The sequence below is a fragment of the Panthera uncia genome, chromosome B1 (genome assembly GCF_023721935.1).
Source record: "Panthera uncia isolate 11264 chromosome B1, Puncia_PCG_1.0, whole genome shotgun sequence".
NCBI lineage: Eukaryota > Metazoa > Chordata > Mammalia > Carnivora > Felidae > Panthera > Panthera uncia.
Window position 1 is genome coordinate 20,605,902 of NC_064811.1, and position 21,116 is coordinate 20,627,017.

At 38.6% G+C, this 21,116-nt stretch overlaps 1 protein-coding gene across 10 annotated transcripts in view; it reads left to right on the forward strand.

Annotated features, from left to right (window-relative positions):
• RBPJ (recombination signal binding protein for immunoglobulin kappa J region) overlaps positions 1–21,116 on the forward strand; it is a 219,596-nt gene that overhangs the window by 144,085 nt on the left and 54,395 nt on the right. For 4 of the 10 annotated variants that reach the window (XM_049631882.1, XM_049631884.1, XM_049631885.1 and 1 more), the window contains exon 2: positions 9,720–9,902. The exons of the other annotated variants lie outside the window; for them this stretch is intronic. In XM_049631882.1, the coding sequence (XP_049487839.1) occupies positions 9,886–9,902 (17 nt within the window). In that variant the 5' untranslated portion in view covers positions 9,720–9,885. The remainder of the gene's footprint in view (positions 1–9,719; positions 9,903–21,116) is intronic. 10 annotated transcript variants of the gene reach the window in all.

Genomic DNA, 21,116 nt, shown 5'->3' on the forward strand with positions numbered 1-21,116 from the left:
CAGTGTTTGACTATGGATTATCTCCCTTAAATTAGTCTCTGTTATTAGACATTTTCTTAAATGTTCTTGCCACTTTATCTTTTATTTAATACTGACGATTGCAGATGGCCCAGGATGCATAATTAAAAATATGAAGATTATCAGAACACTTGTTTAATAAAGAATACTTTTACCTCATCAGTTGTTTTTTTTTTTCTAATCCAACCGCAAGAAGGAACTAAAGAGACTAACTTGACTTGTCACGTCTCCCTACCCTTGGCAGAAAGTTCTGATAAACTGTAATTTTAAACTCTATTAGAATATCTGAGCGTATCCAGTTTATGTATGTCCACATCAGACTACTGAAACCGCCCTCAAATCTGCGGTCTTGCCCAGCTCAGTAACTCACTCCATCCTTTGGTTTTTTAGGCTAGAAGAAACCTTGGAGTCACCATTGGCCTCTTCCTTTTTTCCTCCAACTCTGCCATCCAGTGTGTCAGCAGATGTTGTTTGGTCGTTAAAATATGCCCAGGGGCACCTGGGTGGCTCAGTTGGCCGATGAGCCTCAGGTCACAATCCCAGGATCATTGGATCCAGCCCCGTGCGGACCTGCTTAAGATATTCATTCTCTCTCTCTCTCTCTCTCTCTCTCTCTCTCTCTCTCTCCCCCCCCCTCCCCCCTCCCTCCTTCCCTCTCTCCCCACCCCCCTGCCCCTCTCCTGCTCACATGAGCATGTGTTCTCTCTTTCTTTCTCTCTAAAAAGATGTAAAATATGCCTGTAGTTTTTGTCACGTGTGACATTTCCACTGCTTCCACCCTGGTGTCAGGCTCCGTCATCTTTACCTACATAGTTAAGTATCTGCCTGATTTGTCTCTGCTTCTTCTTCCCTTATGTCTCACCATCTTTCTCTGCTCACCAGCCAGACTCATGCTCATTTTCCTTGGCTTAGATCTTAATCTTCCTCGACTCAAAATTTAGAGTAACAAGCTGAGGCCTTGGTGATCCGTGGTGGCCCCAAGAACAGGTGCATGCGCACCCCTACCCATACTCCCTCACCCTCACACAGTGGCTCGTCTGATCCATTGTCCTGCAGCCTCTGTGTCCTAGCCACACTGGTCTCTTGCTTCAGGAGTCCTGGACCTGCCGCTTTCGCCACCTCCTTCAGGTCTTGGCTCAAATACGACCTCAGTGAGGGTTTAGTTAAAGTTGCACCCCGTATCCTGTCTTCCTTGTCCTTTTCTTCTCTGTTTCTCTCCATAGCATTTACCACCATATGGAATTCTTAATTACAGTGTTAACTCTGTGCTGGATTTTGGTGTGATCTGTGCAGTCAAGTATCCTTAGTGCTTAAAAACGGCTGCCACGTTGTAGTTGTTCAAATATTTGTTGAGCTAATGAATTTGTCAAGAGAAAGGAGAGAATGCTTGAAGGCATGATGAGTTAGAGCCACAGACTGGATCATCGCCTGCATAATTGGAGTAAACATTAAGTGTGAAAATTTTTTCAAACTTAAATCATAAGTACTTCTTGAACATTAAATTAAAACATTCCTAGGAAAGTGTTTTATTTTGATTCTAGAATTGTGGCATTGGCAGACGTTGTAACTGATTCCCAAATTGTGCTTCCAGAGTCCGTAAATGTTTATGCCTCCACAGGCAGGCAGTGTTTTTTAATGCTTTCCTATAGAAGCATTATTACTGCAGTTTTGTGCAGGTATCAGCCACCAAGATTGTGATGGGTGAGACGTCACGTGTTCAGTAAGTGTCTAACCTGTGACTCCTGACTCGACTGCAGAACTTGATCAGCACATTCTTGTGTTACTCATGACAACACGCTCTTTTCAAGTCACCAAAATTTGCATTTTATTTTAAAGAAAAAGGGACCTAAGTAGCTAAGCTGAAGGAGCTAATAGAAGCTCAGTTCACCCGTAAACTCATAAATGTGTACGTACATAAAAAGTACGAAGAAAGTAGAGGTAAATTTGACTCAGGCTCTTTAGCATTTCTTAGTTTCCTCCCAAGTCCTAGAACGGAAAGAAGCTTCTGTTGATTTGCTTGTTTTGAATAAGTGTATAGTAGTGTTTATGAGCTGATTTAGTTTGCTGCTACTGCTTTTGCTTCCCTAACATCCTTTACTCAGCACTTTTGAACTACTGGTTTTTCATGTCCCTCTCCACTTTCCCCCCACTCCTAGCTTTGGTCTCTGGGACAGGTAACAACTTGCTAACACCGATCCATTTGAAAAAGGATAGGGGTGTGTGTGCGTGTGTGTGTGTGTGCGTGCGCGCGCGCATGCCTGTGTGTAATTATGTTTAAATTATACCTGTGTATATATACTGTGTCATCTAGAATTCTAGCAGAAATATGGGGGCATATCGTGGTTGAACCCTGGGTGTTTATTCAATTTTTTTTTTAAGTTTATTCATTTTTGAGAGAGAGAGAGAATGAGCGTGAGCAGGGGGAGGGCAGAGAGAGAGGGAGACACAGAATCCAAAGCAGGCTCCAGGCTCTGAGTTGTCAGCACAGAGCCTGATGTGGGACTCAAAACTCACGAACTATGAGATGATGACCTAAGCTGAAGTCGGACCCGCAACCGACTAAGGCACCCAGGTGCCCCGGGTGTTTACTATTTTAAGAGTAGCAGCAGCCTCAGCCACTTTGATGGAAGTTTTTATCAATGTTACCGAAGATTAGGATATACGTTTTAAGAAAAGAGTTTTCCCAGTTGGGAGTTCCTCAAAAGTAAAATTAGGTGAATATTCCATCTTCCAGAATTGCTGTATCACAATGTCTTTTAGTTATTGAGCCTTGTTGATCTTGAGTTTAGCCTCTTAGCTGTAGGTTCTGATGTTCTCTTATCCCTAATTGGAAAAGGAAGTACAGTTTTATTATCAGGATGGGAATCATGAGAGTTTATGATTCTTGGAAAGATTCTTTGAAAATTACTCAAAGTTAGGTTTAACTTTAGGTTTATAATCCTCTTTAGCATTGGCAAAAACTAAAGTTGAAATTTCCTAGAATGTGTGGTTTTCATACTTTTGATAATAGCAGTGGTTAATTTTCTGTCATTATATAACAAGATTGTTTCCAAGACTTGGTTGACAGAAATTGTTTAAAATTCAAGTGTCTGTAGAACACATCCTGTAAATTATGTTACATAATTTAAAAGACTTTGCTTCATCAATTCAGTATACCATGTTTTCTCAAAATATTTTTATATACAATAAGCTTGTGAGGATTTATATAAAAATACCAACTTGGCTCAGTATGTCATACGTTGTAGGTGCTGAAAACATTAAAAAAAAAACAACAACTTGTTTTTCACTTCTGGTCTCACCTTTTTTTTTTTTTTTTTGGTCTCCTTTATTTATGTATGTATGTATGTTTGTTTGTTTGTTTGTTTGTTTAGAGCACATGAGCCAGGGAGGGGCAGAGAAAGAGGGAGAGAGAGAATCCCAAGCAGGCTCCACACTCTCAGTGCAGAGCCCAATGTGGGGCCCCATCTCAAGATCTTGAGATCATGACCTGAGCTGAAATCAAGAGTTGGGATGCTTAACACTCTGAGCCACCCAGACTCTCCTTTACTCTTATATTGTCATTGTGATGTTAAAGTCTATTTCACACACTGCTCCTGCAGTTTGGGGGTCATGTGAAGAGGTCCAGAGATCTGAAACACCATTGTGTGTTCTGAGAAATCTCTAAGTTCCACTATGGCTAGAACGTACATTGTATTTGTATGGGTAGGAGAAGCTAAGAAGCTGGATCAGGAAAAGACCCTGTGGGAATGCAGTTGTCCAGCTAAACCCCAAACGCAGCAACCTGTATTCTTTCATAACTTTCTTAATTTTATGTTCTTTTGTCGTCCAAACTTAATTTCTTCAAGAGTAACTCTACCTCTGTATGTTAAAAGCTGGCAAATTTCTGTATCACCTTTTAATGATCTCTTAAATTTTCTGTTGAGATTTCTAGTCATTTATTTTTTTTTTTTTAATTTTTTTTTTAAGTTTATTTATTTTTGAGACATAGAGAGACAGAGCATGAACGGGGGAGGGTCAGAGAGAGAGGGAGACACAGAATCCGAAGCAGGCTCCAGGCTCTGAGCCATCAGCCCAGAGCCCGATGCGGGGCTCGAACTCACGGACCGCGAGATCGTGACCTGAGCCGAAGTCGGACTCTTAACCGACTGAGCCACCCAGGCGCCCCAAGATTTCTCGTCATTTAAATGTAAAGAGTAGAATTGAGAAAGAAGGAAACAAAAATATGTGACAGATCAAAAACTTTTTTGGAGTATTTTCTGACCTTAGATTCTTGATTTAATGGGTAAATTTTCTTGCCCTTTATTTAGAAACATAAAGTTGAAGGACAGAAATAAAGGAGAATTTAAGAGTCTGTGATTTAGACAGTGACCTGCTAGTTGGCATGAAATCAATTTATTGGGTTACAACTAGCATTTAAATTAAATCATGACAGAATAGGATACAGTTAATATTTCTGAGTGCGTATCAGGTTATGTATAAAAACCTACTTTTGGTGATGGTAAGCAAAGTTTGGAAAACTCTTATTTAATATTTATGTATGCTTTTAGCATTTCTATCTATATTGTAAAGATAGTATCCATTCATTTACTTAGGTATTTGAGAACCCACTGCTTCTCTTTCTCATCCTCTGTCTCCTTTCATTTGGGCAGAATTATGTGCCAGATACTGTTCTAAAGCTTTTACATGTATTAACTCATTTTTTTTTTCTTCCATTACACAAATGGTATTTTTATCCCAATTTTTCAAAAGGAGAAGCTCAGGTGCCTAGTGATGATTAACTTGCTTGAAGTTGCATAGCTAGCTCGTAAGTTGTGGATCTGGGATTCAGATTCAGACCCAGGCAGTCTTTTCTTCAGAGCCCGTTCTTCTAACCACCACGCTTCATTGTCTCCTGTGTGAAGACACTTCTCTGACACTGTGATAAGTGCTAGAGGTACATCTGAAATGGTTCTTGATGTCATGGAACTTAGATATTTATAAATGTTGTATTTATAATTCTCTATATTTGTTAAAATATATAAAAAGATACACAATGTGGGAAAACACTATATATAATTAAGTAACTGTATATAATTAGCATATTACCATGTTATAAATTTCAGTATCATTGACTGTTATTTCCATTGTGTGGATATGGCATAATTTAACTATTCCTGTGTTGGAAAGAAATTCTCATTCCTTTCTTAGTAAGTAATATTGCAGTGAACATCAGAATGCATTCATTATTGTCATTTCAAATTACTATGTGAGTCTATTTACAAAAACCTAAAAATTTGAAGTTACTGGCATCTGTTTCTAATTTTTTGAAGTTTACCCTTTAGCAGTAGTGCTAATCTACCTTCATAAGCATTGTATTCAGTAGTTACAAACAAAACAATTCAGTCAAAAATGTCCTATGTCAAACTATCTTCTTTTAAAGTCTCTGTTGTCCTTAATATTGTCATTGCAGTGTATAAGCCCTTCCTAAATATTTTCTTTCATTTACTCAGATGTTTCTTTTTTTTTTTTTAATTTTTTTTTTTAACGTTTTTATTTATTTTTGAGACAGAGACAGAGCATGAATGGGGGAGGGGCAGAGAGAGAGGGAGACACAGAATCGGAAGCAGGCTCCAGGCTCTGAGCTGTCAGCCCAGAGCCCGACGCGGGGCTCGAACTCACAGACTGTGAAATCGTGACCTGAGCCGAAGTCGGACACTTAACCGACTGAGCCACCCAGGCGCCCCCAGATGTTTCTTTTTTTAATTTTTTTTTAATGTTTCTTTATTTTTTGAGAGACAGAGACAGAGCATGAGTTGGGGAGGGGACAGAGAGAGAAGGGGAGTCACAGATCCCGAGGCAGGCTCCAGGCTCCGAGCTGTCAGCACAGAGCCCAACGCCGGGCTTGAACTCATGAACCATGAGATCATGACCTGAGCCGAAGTCGGATGCCTGACTGAGCCACCCAGGCGCCCCTCAAATGTTTCTATACTTACTATGTTTTAGAGTATATCAGACATGCCCCCCATCATGAACATTCTTTGTTTAGTTGTCAATCATGTATCCAAAATGTGGTGCGTAACATTTTCACATACTTAGGTCATTAGTGCCTAGTTTGTTCCAGGTCTTTGGTAGTTAGATAATACGTTTAAAAAGATAAAGATAACAGTTTCCCTATTGGACATAGCATAGTGAAGGAGGCTGTAACGACTGGCGTGGAAATATATTTGTCTCTTTTATAAGAAGTGAAATATTTTGTAGACAGTTGATAGAGTAATTAAAACACTAATTTTACAATTAAAAAGTATATAGTTGCACATCAGAATTTCTGAGGGGCATTCCTATTGTAATCCACTATTTTGGATATTAATGCTTGTAAAATGAGTTATACAGAAGGGTTAGTGTTATTGATGAAGATATTTTTTTTTAATTTTTTTTTAACGTTTATTTATTTTTGAGACAGAGGGAGACAGAGCATGAACGGGGGAGGGTCAGAGAGAGGGAGACACAGAATCTGAAACAGGCTCCAGGCTCTGAGCGGTCAGCACAGAGCCCGACGCGGGGCTCGAACTCACGGACCGCGAGATCGTGACCTGAGCCGAAGTCGGCCGCTCAACCGACTGAGCCACCCAGGCGCCCCGATGAAGATATTTTTAAAAAGACCTTTAAGTTTTTTATTGTAATAGTTTGACTCTTAAATGTAGTAATTCTGCAGGATTTTGTTTCAGCAGTGTATAAAATGGTTTCTTTGAGTCATCTAACTACTTACCAAACAGTGGCCGTAGTAGTTGTGTTGATCGCTTCTGCAGTTAGTTTTGGAATGTAGTGTGGATGCATGGTTTCCATTCAAATTTGAAATTGTTTAGGAGTTTCCTTTCCTTAACTTGGCGGATTTTTCTTCGGTCCTTTTTGTTTCTTTTTTAGTTTAATAATGTTTTGAAGTATTGGAGGGAGCTGTCCATCTACTTTTGGGGAGGGGGCTTGTTTTGTTTGTATTTTTAATTACTGATAACCTGACTGAATGGCCTCCCCTCTCTGAGCTAGTAAATATCTCTTTCCATGAGGCTAATACTGGTAGCAGTTTATGAGACAGGACCTGTTTGGAAAAATGTGGCAGTGTACCCCCTTTTTTTTTTTTTTTTCTTAAGTAGGCTCCACACCTTACATGGGGCTTGAACTCATGACCCTGAGATCAAGAGTCACATGCTCTGCTGACTGAGCCAGCTGGGCATCCTGGCATGTATCCTCCTAAGGAAAATACTTTTCATTGCTCATTTTTCTTTGGTCATCTAAAATTCATGTTGATAACTACTGTGGTTTCCAAGTCCTCTTGAAAAGATATTTAAGTGTATAACTTCATGGAAATACTAGATTTCATTTGTAGGACTCAAATGGAGTTTCTGATTTTAGTGTATATGTCTGATTCTAATCCTTAGTGGTTTGACAAAGTGTACATATAAACCATGGCTACAGACCTATTTACGTATGTTTGACTGGGTTTTGAGTGAAGAAGTCTTTGTACAATTAAATTATTGTTAGGGGCGCCTGGGTGGCGCAGTCGGTTAAGCGTCCGACTTCAGCCAGGTCACGATCTCACGGTCTGTGAGTTCGAGCCCCGCGTCGGGCTCTGGGCTGATGGTTCGGAGCCTGGAGCCTGTTTCCGATTCTGTGTCTCCCTCTCTCTCTGCCCCTCCCCCGTTCATGCTCTGTCTCTCTCTCTCCCAAAAATAAATAAAAAACGTTGAAAAAAAATGTAAAATTAAATTATTGTTATATCAGCCAGGTTGAAAAACAAACGTAAGTGTTGGACTTGATTTCTTCTGACTTACTCTAGAAGATAGATTGGCGTAGCAGATTGCTTAAATAATCTCTGAGCCCGACGTCCCCGCTGCAGAAGGAGGCAACTAACTCCTCAGTCCGGGCGTGGTAGACCAGGATGAAATAGCAGTGGTGCTTTGCACGGTTCTTGGCATAATGACAACGGATGTCAGCCTCAGGACCCCCACTCCCCCAGCAATATTCTGCAACAATATCGTAACAGATAAGTGCTGAAATTCTAGCTAAAAGGTCTAGATTTAGGTCCTAGTTCTTTTACTGCTTGCTTTCTTAGGTCAGTTAGTTGGCCACAGTGTCCATTTTGTCCTCTATAAAATGAGGTTCTAAAAATGAAACGACGTAATGAGTAAGAGCTTCGAACCTAGGCTTTGATTCTTTTTTATCTAATGTATTTATATTTTGCCCTACTTCCCAATAGTTGGCATTAATTTTTACGTGCAAGGGAGGAGCTGTCCTTCAGGAATATCAAGCTAGTAGTTGTGTGTAGGATGCATTTACTTGGAGGAGCAGGGTATAGGAAGCAGCGCGAGCACCCTTCCAGGGAGTTGTAACATCTATTGGCCCGTCAGGAGGCCTTGAGGTGAAGTGAGAAGGGGCAGGGGGGTTCCACTGCGTGGTAAAACAATCTGTTCAGAAAGACTACCGTGGCTCTAGTGATTTCACTGGACCGGGTCCCTTGATTGTGTTCTTCATTAGCTTCTTCCTGCCTACCCTGGTAGAGTTCTTTCCTCTATGCAGTTTTGTCACTGTCATCAGCTTTCTGAAGAGAGACCTGTATTTTGTTATCTGCGTTGTCCACAACCTGCAATAAATCTAAATCTCAAAAATATGTAATTTTCTGACATCGGACTTTGAAAGGTTTTCATCAATTGAATCTACTTTTGCAAAAAGGAAATAGTTCCACTTTTTCCTTAACACAGACTTTTTAGTGCTGGCTGGGAAATTTTGTCATTTTCCATTTCTTGTCTTTTACCTTCACACGAGCTGTTCTGTAGACCCAGAGCATCACAGACCTGTTCCGGTGACTCTTTTTCTTTGGAAGCCCTTTTTATGGCTTGCTTTTATTTCAGTCATCCTAAAGTAATTTTAATTGCTTTATGACAAATGCGTATTGATTGTCAGTTAGTTTTACTTTCTCTGTGTAGCTTGAGTACTCCTTCTGGTGACTGTTACAGATTGCCAAACCTGAGGCAAAAGTAGAGTGAATTCTTAGATTTACAGTGTGGCATATAAACTTATCGTATCACTTGAATAATGAAGTGTTTTAAGTATTTTATATAAGAAAGGTGGGTGGGAGTGAGGACCGTGGGGCGGAAGCCTGCCAGGGCAGCCACAGAGCAGCAGTACCACTTGGTAGTTAGCCATGTGTTGTTCATTGATACGTGCATACTCTTATAAAAGTAAGCTTTACGAACTGGAGCTCTTTTCAGCGTAATGACTTCCATGGAATTAAAAAGATTTAGCAATGTTAGCATCAGGTGGGACAGGACCCTCTGCTGTACTTACTAATGAGTTCCCTCTTATACAGGTTGTGTGGGTTATTTTCAGCTCTCTCTTAACACAGAATAGAAGAGCTGGTCAATCAGAGGCACCCACCAAGTGTTCAGATCTGTCTTTTAGATTATTTTCATTTCGTGAAAAGAACACTGAAGAATCACTTGGGGCAAAGAGATTTGGTGGGGTTTTGTTGGATCTCCATAAAGCCAGAGCTGTCGCGCCAACTGCTAAGCATGTATTCCTTCTCATCCATAATGAGGCCTCACGTTAAAAAATGACTTCCGTGGTAGCAGCAGCAGCTTTGTTTTTGTTAGTCATGGCAGCAGTTAACAGTGCACCAGTGGCTTAACATACCAACACTTAAGTCCTTATTTTTTGTTTTTGTTTTTAAGTCATTGAAATTATGAGACTATCATTCAAATGGAAGCGTTATAGTTCTTCGGAACCATTATGATCTCAAAAGGAAAGGAGAATGATACAGATACACTGGCTGAGGTGTTTTGAGGTGCATCGAAGTGTTCCAAGCTGTGACTTACCTTAACATGTTCTTGAAGTACCATGGCGTGGATTAAAAGGTATGCTTTAGAAATCTCCCAGTGACCCCAGGGTCATGGATAGAATGAACGCTCGTGATTCTATATTTAATTGTCACATAGTTAAAGAGATTTTAATACTTAGATTATAGATGTGGTTATGGATTTATGGTGATAGTATTTTTTCTTTTGTTAAAAAAAACCCCATGTATCTATTACCAGCTTGATGAGTGATTCCCTCCCCTCCCCACCCCACCCCCACCCCCGGCCCAAGAAATGGTTATAGAAGACACTGGGATAGATATTTTCCCTGGATTTGAATAGTGATGGGCTGTAATTTCTTTTACCAAATAGTTTAGGAATTATTCATGTATTAGTCTGTAATAAGCTCTGTGGTCTGCATCGTAGACTAGTTTGTCTGCCGTGCTGTCATTTCATGGCCTGAACAGGAAATAGTTGGTTAAATGCTTTAGTTGGAGCCTTAATTTGACTAAACAAAATCATTCTTACTTGGACCATTTATAGTTCATGCTTGTTTTTGTCTTTTACAAATAATTTTTCCTGAGAGGAAAATGAGTGTCTTCTTATTAACAGTGATTGTTACTGCTTCTCTGATTAATCATTCACGTGTTTGTGGTATGTAGTCCCACTGTTATTTGTGGTTGCTAATAGTGGTAATTCTAGGTTTCATATTACCCACTTAACCATCAAAAATTGTTAGGGTTTTTGTGTTCATACATTTTATTTGACTGATGTAGTCAAAACTACTTTTTAATTATTTGAAACCTTGGAAACCTCCTACTTTTGTATGGCGTGCTTCCTGCTAAATGTTTGCTTAGGGATGGTGGAAGTGAATAAACCCAGGAAGAACGCAGAGTTTATTACTGTTGTACTGGGTTCAGAATTCTTCATCTCTTAGGTAATGAAGGAAAGTATATTGGGAAGGTAACAGTTTAAATCATTGATAGATAAGTTTAATAGAAATATACTAGAGCAGTCTGTAATTTTTATCAGTTGGGCTACCTTATGTTAAGATCTTTTGACAGGTTAGCAGTTAAATTCTAGGTGGAATTTAGTTATTAAACATAAGACAAAAGGGCTTTATATTAAATTCTAGCCTATAATGACAGCAGTGTAATCAAGTTTTGAGGTAAGGTCGGCTGCTTATTAACCAAGGCAATCATTCAGTTCAATAGTATCTACTCTCTAAAAAGATCTTTTCTGACATGGGTTGGAGATGATATTGAATACATTGTTTATAAAATGTATTTCTTTATAATATTTGCTATTTCAGCTTTAAAAATCTCTTTTTGTGGGGTAGTACATGGGGCATCTGTTTTTTGTTTTTTGTTTTGTTTTGTTTTTTTTTTTAACTCCACAGAGGATTCTTGATGCAGAGACCAGAGTTGGGAACCCTTTGGAAAAGTTTGTAACTTAGTGGTTAAGAGCTTACACTCTAGTGCCAACTGACCTATGTTTCAGATCTAACACTTAGTTTATTATTTTGACAGGTTGTAAAAATGATATGGAAAAAAGGTTTATATATTAAAAATATAGTAACATAAGTACACATAATTATATAATTTATGTTAGTGCATTTTATATGTGTGTGTATATATATGTGTGTGTGTATGTACATGTACATATCCATATATAGGTTATATATCTATATAAATAAATTATACACACAGTGCTGGGTAGGAAGCCATTGTTGAGTAACAGATGATTATCAAATGCCAGATCAGGAACCTGGTTTGGGGGGGGGGGGAATGCTATTAACATATTTTTCTTGCCTTGAGTTTTTACACTTTCTCACATGATCTTCCTAGAGCTAAATGCACAATCACTATTTGACTGATGCTTTCAATTCTTTGGGCTTTTTCTCATCAGTGAAAGGTGGTCACTAGAGACTGGTAATTTATCTATGGTCCTCTAATTCTGCCCAAGTAGAGCATTCTCTAAAGCTATGTTTTTCAAATTGCAGGTTTCAACCCATTCATTAGCGGGTCAAGAAATTGATTTAATGGGTTATGATCAGCATTAAGACACATATTAGAATAGAAAATAAAATATCAGAGAGCATGGGCTATAGAAAAGGCTATTTAAAAAATATTTTGTTTCAGGTTTTTAAAATGCTGAAATAAAATGTATACACATTTATGTTGATTGGATTGCTTTAAGTGTGCCTACCATGGTCACAGATGCTATTGGTCTGTCTTGTTTCACCTTGTTAAGAAATAACCAGGATACGTTCCAGTCTGTGGCTTGTAATGGTATGTCGTGCTCTATATTACCTTCAAGGATCCCCTTACGATCCCTTTCATTTGAAGTGAAGGTTATTATAGGAGAGTATCTAAGGAGTAGAGGAGAATAGGAGAACATAATGGCTTTTGAGTGGCATTAATCAAGGGTGTTTTATCAAGTAGAGTGATCAAGTATACTGCCCCTTGGCACACATTCTGGTATTTATCATCTATAGATCAGTGATCTTCAAACTGCCAGTAGTAGCCTATTCTGGAGTCAAATTAATAAGTTACTGCCTTTCCCCCTTAATTAAATGAAGCGGAAAAGAACAGAATAGCAAATGTCTTAATGTATCCCACAATATGGCTTTGTAAAACTTTTGTTTTAGGGGCATGTATATGTGCCAGATTGCAGAGACCTAAGTACTGGTAAAGATCAATTGGGAAATTGTATGAAGCTCAGTCTTACAAATCTAGATTGCCAAACTGACCCCGGCCAGAAGACTTCAGATATCTAAAACAGGATTATCAGTTCAGTCGGTGGTCTTATCTCTGATGGTAGGTTATAGTTAATGAGCTGTGAAACATTTTTGTTGTTGTTGTTGTTGTTTTTAAGAGAGATGGTGCATATGCAGGGGAAAGAGGGAGTGAGAGAGAATCTCAAGCAGGTTCCATGTTCCTCACAGAGCCCTATGTGGGGCTTGGTCCCATGACCCCCAGTATCATGACCTGAGCCGAAATCAAGAGCCATTCAGGTGCCCCTTTGTTTTTGTTTTTTGTCATGTTATTGGTATGTGTGAACAGGTGTGAGCTTGCCCTGGTAAGTATTTAAAGTCTCCTAGGTAAGAAATTTATAATATATACTGCTTGAGGACGAATTTACTCTTACTTTACATTGATGAAAGTGACCCATACAATTAAAAAAAAAAAAAACAAACCCAAACACCTGATGATAGATACTAAAACCCACCCAGTTCATTTTCTCATTCCTTATATGTTAGGACTTTGCATGTAATAAACAGGTGCTGCTTCAATTCAGAAGATAGACATAAGTTTAATGTTGCAAAAAGATTAAGCATAAATCAGATAGATTATAATATTTAGTGTAGTTAAATGTTAGACCTTTTATTTTTTTGTATATGTGCCTGTGTCCACTGCAGTGTCCTGCTAACAGGCAGATATTTGTTTTATATATTTGTTGAAGGTGATCACAGAGTTTCTGGTGAATATTTTAAAATAAAGCTTCAAAGTAGGACAATATCAGCATGTGTATGTTTTAGGATTGTGTCTAAAATACAGTTTCTCTCTAGAAAACAATAAGAGAATGAAGACTTCTGGTAAATGGTTTCATAGCAATGGAATTTGTATATTAGCTTTCTCCACTTGGGAGTTGAAAAATGGAAGAAATCTTTGCCAGAATAGGAGGCCAAAAGATGATAAGCACAATTCATCTTTCTTTGCAAGTTCTTGGAATTTGAGTCAGACATACATAGTTCCTGCTCTGAATTGGGTACGATATACTAAACTTAGAAATCATGTTTTGAAATTACAGAAGATAAAGTAGTAACCACCACCCTCCCCCACCCCCCCCCCCCCGCAACCAGGGGATTAAGTACGCTGTTGATGGTAGGTTGTCTTTGCACCAGTGTGTGCAGGGGTAAATTGCTAGTGGTGAGGCAGAAAACAGCCTGTGGATTCAGAGAATGGGAAAATTAATCCCGTTTTTCCATTACTCCATTTCCCCAAAACCTCCCACTCCCCACCCGACCTTGCCTTCTCCCAGATTGTTCAGTTCTTCCTACCCTCATCAACAGCATCGCTTGGCTCTTCATCATTATTTTAGTCCGGTTTATTCCCAACCTCCTCTCTCTTCCTCATGCTGCTTCTCCTGTTGAGACTGCAAAGTTTCATGGTGTTGCTTCCTGGCATTTATTTCTTCTTCACAACTATGTCCCTTTACTTTAGTTACCAGCATGCATGAGAATGACAGCAACTTGTATCCTTTGTCTTTGGTAGCTTTTTCCTCCTAACATGTAGTTTAGAAAGAAACTAAACTGTATTCTAGTTTAGTTGGCCTCGAACTGAGAGCAGTGGCCACAGATGGCCCCAACCACATATCTAGGATTAGAAGAAAGAACATTTCATAAATTACTGTTAATTATTAGATATGGTTCCAGGATACTTTTGGTTACTAAAAACAAGTCAAAAACTCTCTTAAGAATGAAGATTAGCTGCTTTGAGAGTGTTTTAAAAAATGTTTTAGATTATGAAAATAACAAAGTTTTAAAAATCTTTTGTATAAATAACATTGTTAGCATTAGGCACTTTCTCAAGCTAATTTATAGTACTTTGAAAAACATTGCCATTTTGCCTGTTTCTGGAATCTGGGATATCTATTAAAAGAATACTTTAGAACCCTATCTCAAGCATGAACCTAACTGAAGTGGAATATACTAGGTCAGTAATTGTCATGAAAATTGGGGAATATCTTGCTTGTGAAAAAAAAAAAAAGAAATCAGTTTATCTTGTAATATTGAACTGCTAGGCGATTATGGGGAGACTAGTGCGTAGGTGAGCCAGAAATGTGCACACATCCCAAACCTGTTGCTTAAATGAGGGGTACGGTTTTCATTATGGAGACCTTATCAGCCATGTGGCCAGGTTCTTACACATCAGAGCGAGTGAACTGCAAATAAAATAATGGCAGCTTTAGATGACGCCCACAAGTCGTCAGGTGTTGCTTTAACAACCATCACATCAGCATATACTCTTTAAAAATAATGACTGGAAATGCACGACTTTGGAAAATAGCGATCGAAAGGACAGCTGCCTTCTTCCACTCCCCCACCCTGCCTGCCCCTCGCTCACACGCTTGCGCTCTGTGATTATTTGTTATAAGGAATCCTGGGGAGGAACTCTTGGGGTGGTCGTTAGGACAAAGTATGTTTTCAGAGCATTTACTTTGGTGGAGTGCTTTTGTGTTTCGTTACAACAATGGGAGGACCAAGGTGATTAAAAATGTGCTGCAAGTGCTGATAGTAGCAGCTAAGCGGCTAGATTAATCAAGTCTGCATGAAATTTACCTTTGTGAAAATTCCTTTTTGGTTAAAATTCCTGTGGACAAAGTAATCTGTGAGTGGGAAATTGTGGCCTGGGGCAGGGACAAGGCAGGTACAGGTGGTGACTTGGAGCAGGTAAAATCCTTTGGGAACATTGACTTTTGAAGTAAAAGCTGTGGCTCCACCCGCCGAGAACCAGTTTTCAATGCCACTCTCTCTACCCCTGCAAGTCACACTGTGTTTTGTTGACTCCTGTATCCCCTGCCCCCAGACAGTGACTAGTCATAGCAGGTACTTAGTAAATACTTGTTAAGTGAACGAACTTTTGGTAATAGAGGTTATTAACATGCACTTGACCTGTCATGGCAGGACAGACCATTTCTTATGTGCCAACTTCTTAATTTACAAACAGAGAGAATGAGTGGATATATAAGGAAGCAATCACATTTTGAAATGATTTTAATTTCTTCAGTTTTATCGTCACTGAACTCTGAGTTAGAATTTGTATTAAAGACCGAGAAAATCTTGAGCACATAATAGCTAGTATTTAAGGAGTGTTGAACTTACAGAATGCCCCCTCCAGCTCCCCAGCTTGTTACAATTAACGTTTGTATTTTACAGTGAGGAGACTGAAGCCCTCGAATAACTGTGAAAGGGCTAGAGTGGTTTTTTGTTAGAAAGACCAGGACTTTGGGGGAACAAGTCTTGGAAATAGTTTATACAATAATTCAACAGATTTTTCTCACAATGGTAGATCTCCAAGTGTGAGTTTTTTGTTTTTGTTTTTTTAATAGGGAAAGAATGATTGTGATCTATGCTCGTATCCCACAGAAGAAAATCTCTGTATTTGAACTAAAACATTTCCATATTTGGGATTGACCAGATTTAGTTTGTTAGGAGGTGGACAATTGCCCTTTTATGGCCGCGAGACACTCCATTACTGCTTTATTTCTCTTCGGCTTGGTGGCTCTGACACTTCCTCAGGCAATCCTTTTCTCTTCTTTTTCACTGCTCTGTTGCATCCCAGTGTTCTCTGTATCCTTTCTTCTCTTCCTACCCCACAACCTCCTCTCTGTTTTACATGCAGCCTTAACAAACAGGAATATTTGCTCTGCAGTCTTCCTGTTTAAAATAATGTGTGAACAGTGCTTTTGAGTGTGAGAACTGGGCAGACCAAGTGAGAGAAAGGAGGATGTTATAAAAATAGTATAAAATGTAGGTCCTAGCAAGTTGTCCAGAAGTCAAAAGGGTTGACCCCAGGACAAGTAGTATTCCTCTGTCAGATTTAAAAGATTTGTTGAGTATAATGACCAGACTGGTCGGATTAATTCTTGAGGAATACTGGAACCAAACCAAGGCATTGAGGCATAACCAGGGAAAAAAAATCAACAATTAGAACTGTGACTCCCCTTTAACTTTGATTTTCATTCCAAAGTTCAAATTTATACTTAGAATTAAGGATCTAATTTTAGTCTTAAACTTTCCTTCATACCTAGGAACCACCATCATTTAAAAAGCCCAGAAAGTTAAGGGCGCCTGGGTGGCTCAGTCGGTTGGGTGTCCCGACTTCGGCTCAGGTCATGATTTTGTGGTTTGTGGGTTCGAACCCCATGTCAGGCTCTGCGCTGACAGCTCAGAGCCTGGAGCCTGCTTTGGATTTTGTGTCTCCCTTTGTCTCTGCCCTTACCCTCCTCGCTCACTTGCTCTCTCTCTCAAAAATAAATAAACATTAAGAAGAAAAAAGCCCAGGAAGTTAATTTGTCAGTTGCATCAATATTATTGGCTTATACATAACGGATCTTATATTAGTATTTGATTATTGAAACTACAATGAAAAATTGCCTGGGTGAAATTGCTGGAGACCTATACCTGGTATATGTAAGTTTTCCTATCAGTTAGATTCCTCAAAATTGTGTAAAGGAACATGGACTTCTGAGTACCTTGTTTCAGGAGTATTGTTTATAGCCCCATTTAGATCTTGATAAGAATCTATCAAAAACATGGATTAATACTTTTTTGAAGATGTCAACATGGCTCATTAAGGAACATTGGTGTTGTTGAGCAAGTAATAATAGTAAACTATAGCAGGACATTCTCCTTAGGAAAAGTAGATAGTTTAATTAACATGAGGAAATTAGTCATCGTTTTAGGTTTTTGGACTTGGTAAAATAGTTCCTTTCTCTCCTTTATAAAACTTGTAAATTTAATAATTGACTTATTTGGGAGACTATAATTTTTTTCTCCAATGTGGAAAATAGTGTTCTAATTTCAGATCAATTTGTTCATGATTATTTTTAATTCAGAATAGTTCATCTAAATAATATTATAGCTTATGAGCTACTATTCCATAATTTTTTTTGGTTTTGCCACCTTTTTTTCTTTTTTAACATATGACTTGCTATTATTCTGGTTTATTGGGTTAGTGAACACATACTGTCTACAGGCTTATGTTTGAAAACTTGATGTTAACACTATACACACTTGAGCCAACTTTAATGTGAATAATATAAGCTTATAGGTTTGGCCATATTTCTTTTATGCACACTTCTATTTAAAAAAAAAAAGGTTGTTCAGCATAAAAGTTATGGCCTAAAAAAATCCACTGTGCCTATCTGATTTATTGAGGAAACAGGTTGGCATTTTTTTTTTTCTCCTATAGCTCTTTAAAGGCTCTGGATTCCACTAATCCCTACAGCTATTAACACATCAGATTTCCCTGGTTTATTTAACCTAGTGGCATTGTTTCATATTTTCTAGTTTGATTACTACAGCATTTCATTCTTGAGATTCAACAGTTTTTGTTTGCTGAGAAATAGTTTACAAGTTAAAAAATGATTTTTCTGAAACATTAAATTTTCATATGATGGGTGGTTTGTTTAATGAAAAAAGAAAATAGACATTAATTTATCAGTGAATTAGGGAGAAAAAAGTCCTTATTTTGGGAAGATAAAGAAGCAGTTTAAGGACCAGAGTATGGCTTCCTTATGTATTTATGTGTGGGTCTCATTATCTTGACCTTAGTATGGTCGATGCATAGTCAGAGGTAGGAGAAAGTCCTGCCTTGTGACTTTCTGAGCTCAATTTTTTTTCTAAGTTTGAAATAATGCCTACAGGTCAGGGCTATGAATGAGAATTAAGTGACAGCATATATAAGGAGATACATGCTATTTGTTGTTACATACTTCTCTGTTCTGCTATATGAGGCCAGTTTAGGAAGCTGTGGATAGAAGTAGTAATGAGAGCTTCCTTTAGCCTTGTGGAATCGGGGAATGGAAATATAGAAGATAATTTGAGATACAGTTGGCAGCATTAGTCAATGATTTGTTTATGACAGAAGGAAAGAATGAGAAGAGGTCAGTAAGACTACTACTGTAGAGAAACGACATGTCTTCAGGGAGCATGCAGGTGTAGAAGTTGGTAAAAGGAATGTTAAGAATTAAGTGGCTGCAGTAGAGTTTATCTTTAAGGAAGACCTATCCTCCTGTTTTCTAGTTAGACAGTTTGATGTTGGGCCGTCGACTAGACAGTAAATTAACTCTGACAACACAGCTTTGCAGTTTGCATAATTTAAATTCATAGCACAGCAAAACACTAAGTACATACATACGTGAATGACTCAGATGGTGAGTGAAACCTCTTCCTATTAAAGGTGGTTATTCTCGTTTTCTTTGTTGCTTCCCAGCTTTTGCTCCTGTGTTAGTGCTTCGACACCATCAGTTTCTGATGATCTATACTTTTAATCACTTCATGGTCGTTCCCAGTTCAGAACCTTTCCTTTATGCTGAGCAGAGGTCCTCATGATTCGAGTATTCGGCTGCTTTTCCTACCACCCAGGGCAAAGCAGTTTGCCGTCAGATTGCACTCTCAACTTCTGTGCCGCTGTCTTGCATATTACCTTTCAGAGTCCTGGGCCTCCTGTGAGGCTTGAGGAAGCAGATACTAGCTGCTGGGTCCGTGTTTTTGGTCCTAGTGGTGCATGAAGGCAGCGTGACAAGTTACTGGCTCGGATAGACTTTGGCAGAAAGCCATCTTTTAAGCTTTGAATTGTGGTTAAGACCACTTCTTCAGAGTGGTTTAGGCATTACCACAAATGCAGGTTTATTATATTATGGCCTGTTGTAATTCAGAAGAAATGCATTGTTTTGGGCATTAACACTCAACGCTGAAAGGCATTTCCTTATTCATGCAATGGTATTATAAAAAACATTTTGGAAGTCTCTTTCCCATTCTGATCATATGAATTTTGATCATTTTATTATTTTTGTTTATTAAAATTCTCCATTTTAATTCAGTGTCCTATGATTGGCATCGTTTATTATGCCCTCAGGAACAGGATTCTTTGAAACTGCTTAACTCCTTTATAAACCCGAGTCCTAGCCTTACCTTTATTCATTAGACCTTATTCTGGCTACCCTATCCATAAATGTTCTGGTCCGTGTTTTTTCAAGGAAAATAAAAGGCGGATGCACTGCTGAATTCAGATACTTGAGAATACCAAACTGTGTTAGAGATTTGGCTATGTAAGAAATTGGCCAAACATGGTTTGATGGAGGTTGGGCTGGTACTGTGTTTGTATAATTTCTATCACCATAAAAAAGAAGAATGTAAAACCTCTTTGTTTACTGAAGATGTTTGTGTAGATTCTTGGTTCCTTTCAACTCAGAAGAAAATGTACTTTGCAGAATTATGATCGATAGTGTAAATAGTAAAGTCATAAGACACAGTTCCCACTACAATTGTAACATTTTTCCTTGTGCGAGGAAAATGTAAGAGTAAATGTCAAATTTATGACATACATTTGTGGGCACACACGTGTCTGTATGCATATGTGTGTGGTAGCCAAGGTGTGGCTCCTCTGGCAATTGTCTTTAGATTTACTGAATTTTATGTATTGATAGCTTTAAACAGCATTTTTTTCACTTTCTAGTATTCGAAGAAAATTTTACCCTTTACCTTTAAGATTTAGTCAGTAGCTGAAGCATTGGGAGGGTAAAGAAGGTTTCCTTTTTGGTTTTTTGTGGACCCCTCACTGAAGCAAACCACATCTGTGCTTGTATCGTAGAAAGTTTTAGGATCAGTTACTGCACTTTACAATTCTAGCATAAAATTCATATCCCTGGCCCCATGTTCGCATGTTAGCTAAATTCCATCTTAATGCAGAGTATATGGAAAACCATGAACATTATACTTTAGCTCTGGTTTTTTTGTTGGTTTGTTTTTAATGTTTTATTAATTTTGAGAGGGACAGAGACTGAGTGCGAGCGGGGGAGGGGCAGAGAGAGAGGGAGACACAGAATCCGAAGCAGGCTCCAGGCTCCCGGCTCCCAGCTGTCAGCATGGGAGCCTGGGGCTTGAACTCAGGAACCATGAGATCATGACCTGAGCCAAAGTCTGACACTTTAACTGAGCCACCCAGGTGCCTGGGCAAGGTAGTTTTCTGAGCTAATTTCCGCATCTGCATAATGAGGATAATAGCACCTACCTTATAGGACTGATAAGTGTATGCAGTTGAGATATGCAGGCACAGTACTAGCCTTATGCCAGCCCTCTAGTAGCTGCTGTTACAGTGTAGTCTGTACGGATAGGGACAGTGTGTCTTATTTGTTGCCACATGTTCCAAGTCTAGTGCAGTGCTTAACACACAATAGGCACTTAAATGTGTGTTAAATGATTAAGATAAAAATAACCAGAATATAGGAAAACAATTAAACCATTTTCTGTCTCCTTCCTTTTCTCAGTTTTAGATTAGATAGGCAAAGGAAGCCAGTTTTAAGATTAATAATGGGAACATTTTAATCCTAGTACATATTCAGCATTTTTTCCATGACATTTCATAGTTAGTGATTTTTTTAAAAATACATAATCTTGTGGTAGATGATTTGCCACAGATGATCCTGATATTTTGCCTACTAAATAGGAGAGAAGATTGTGAGAATATCTGATCTACAATTTGG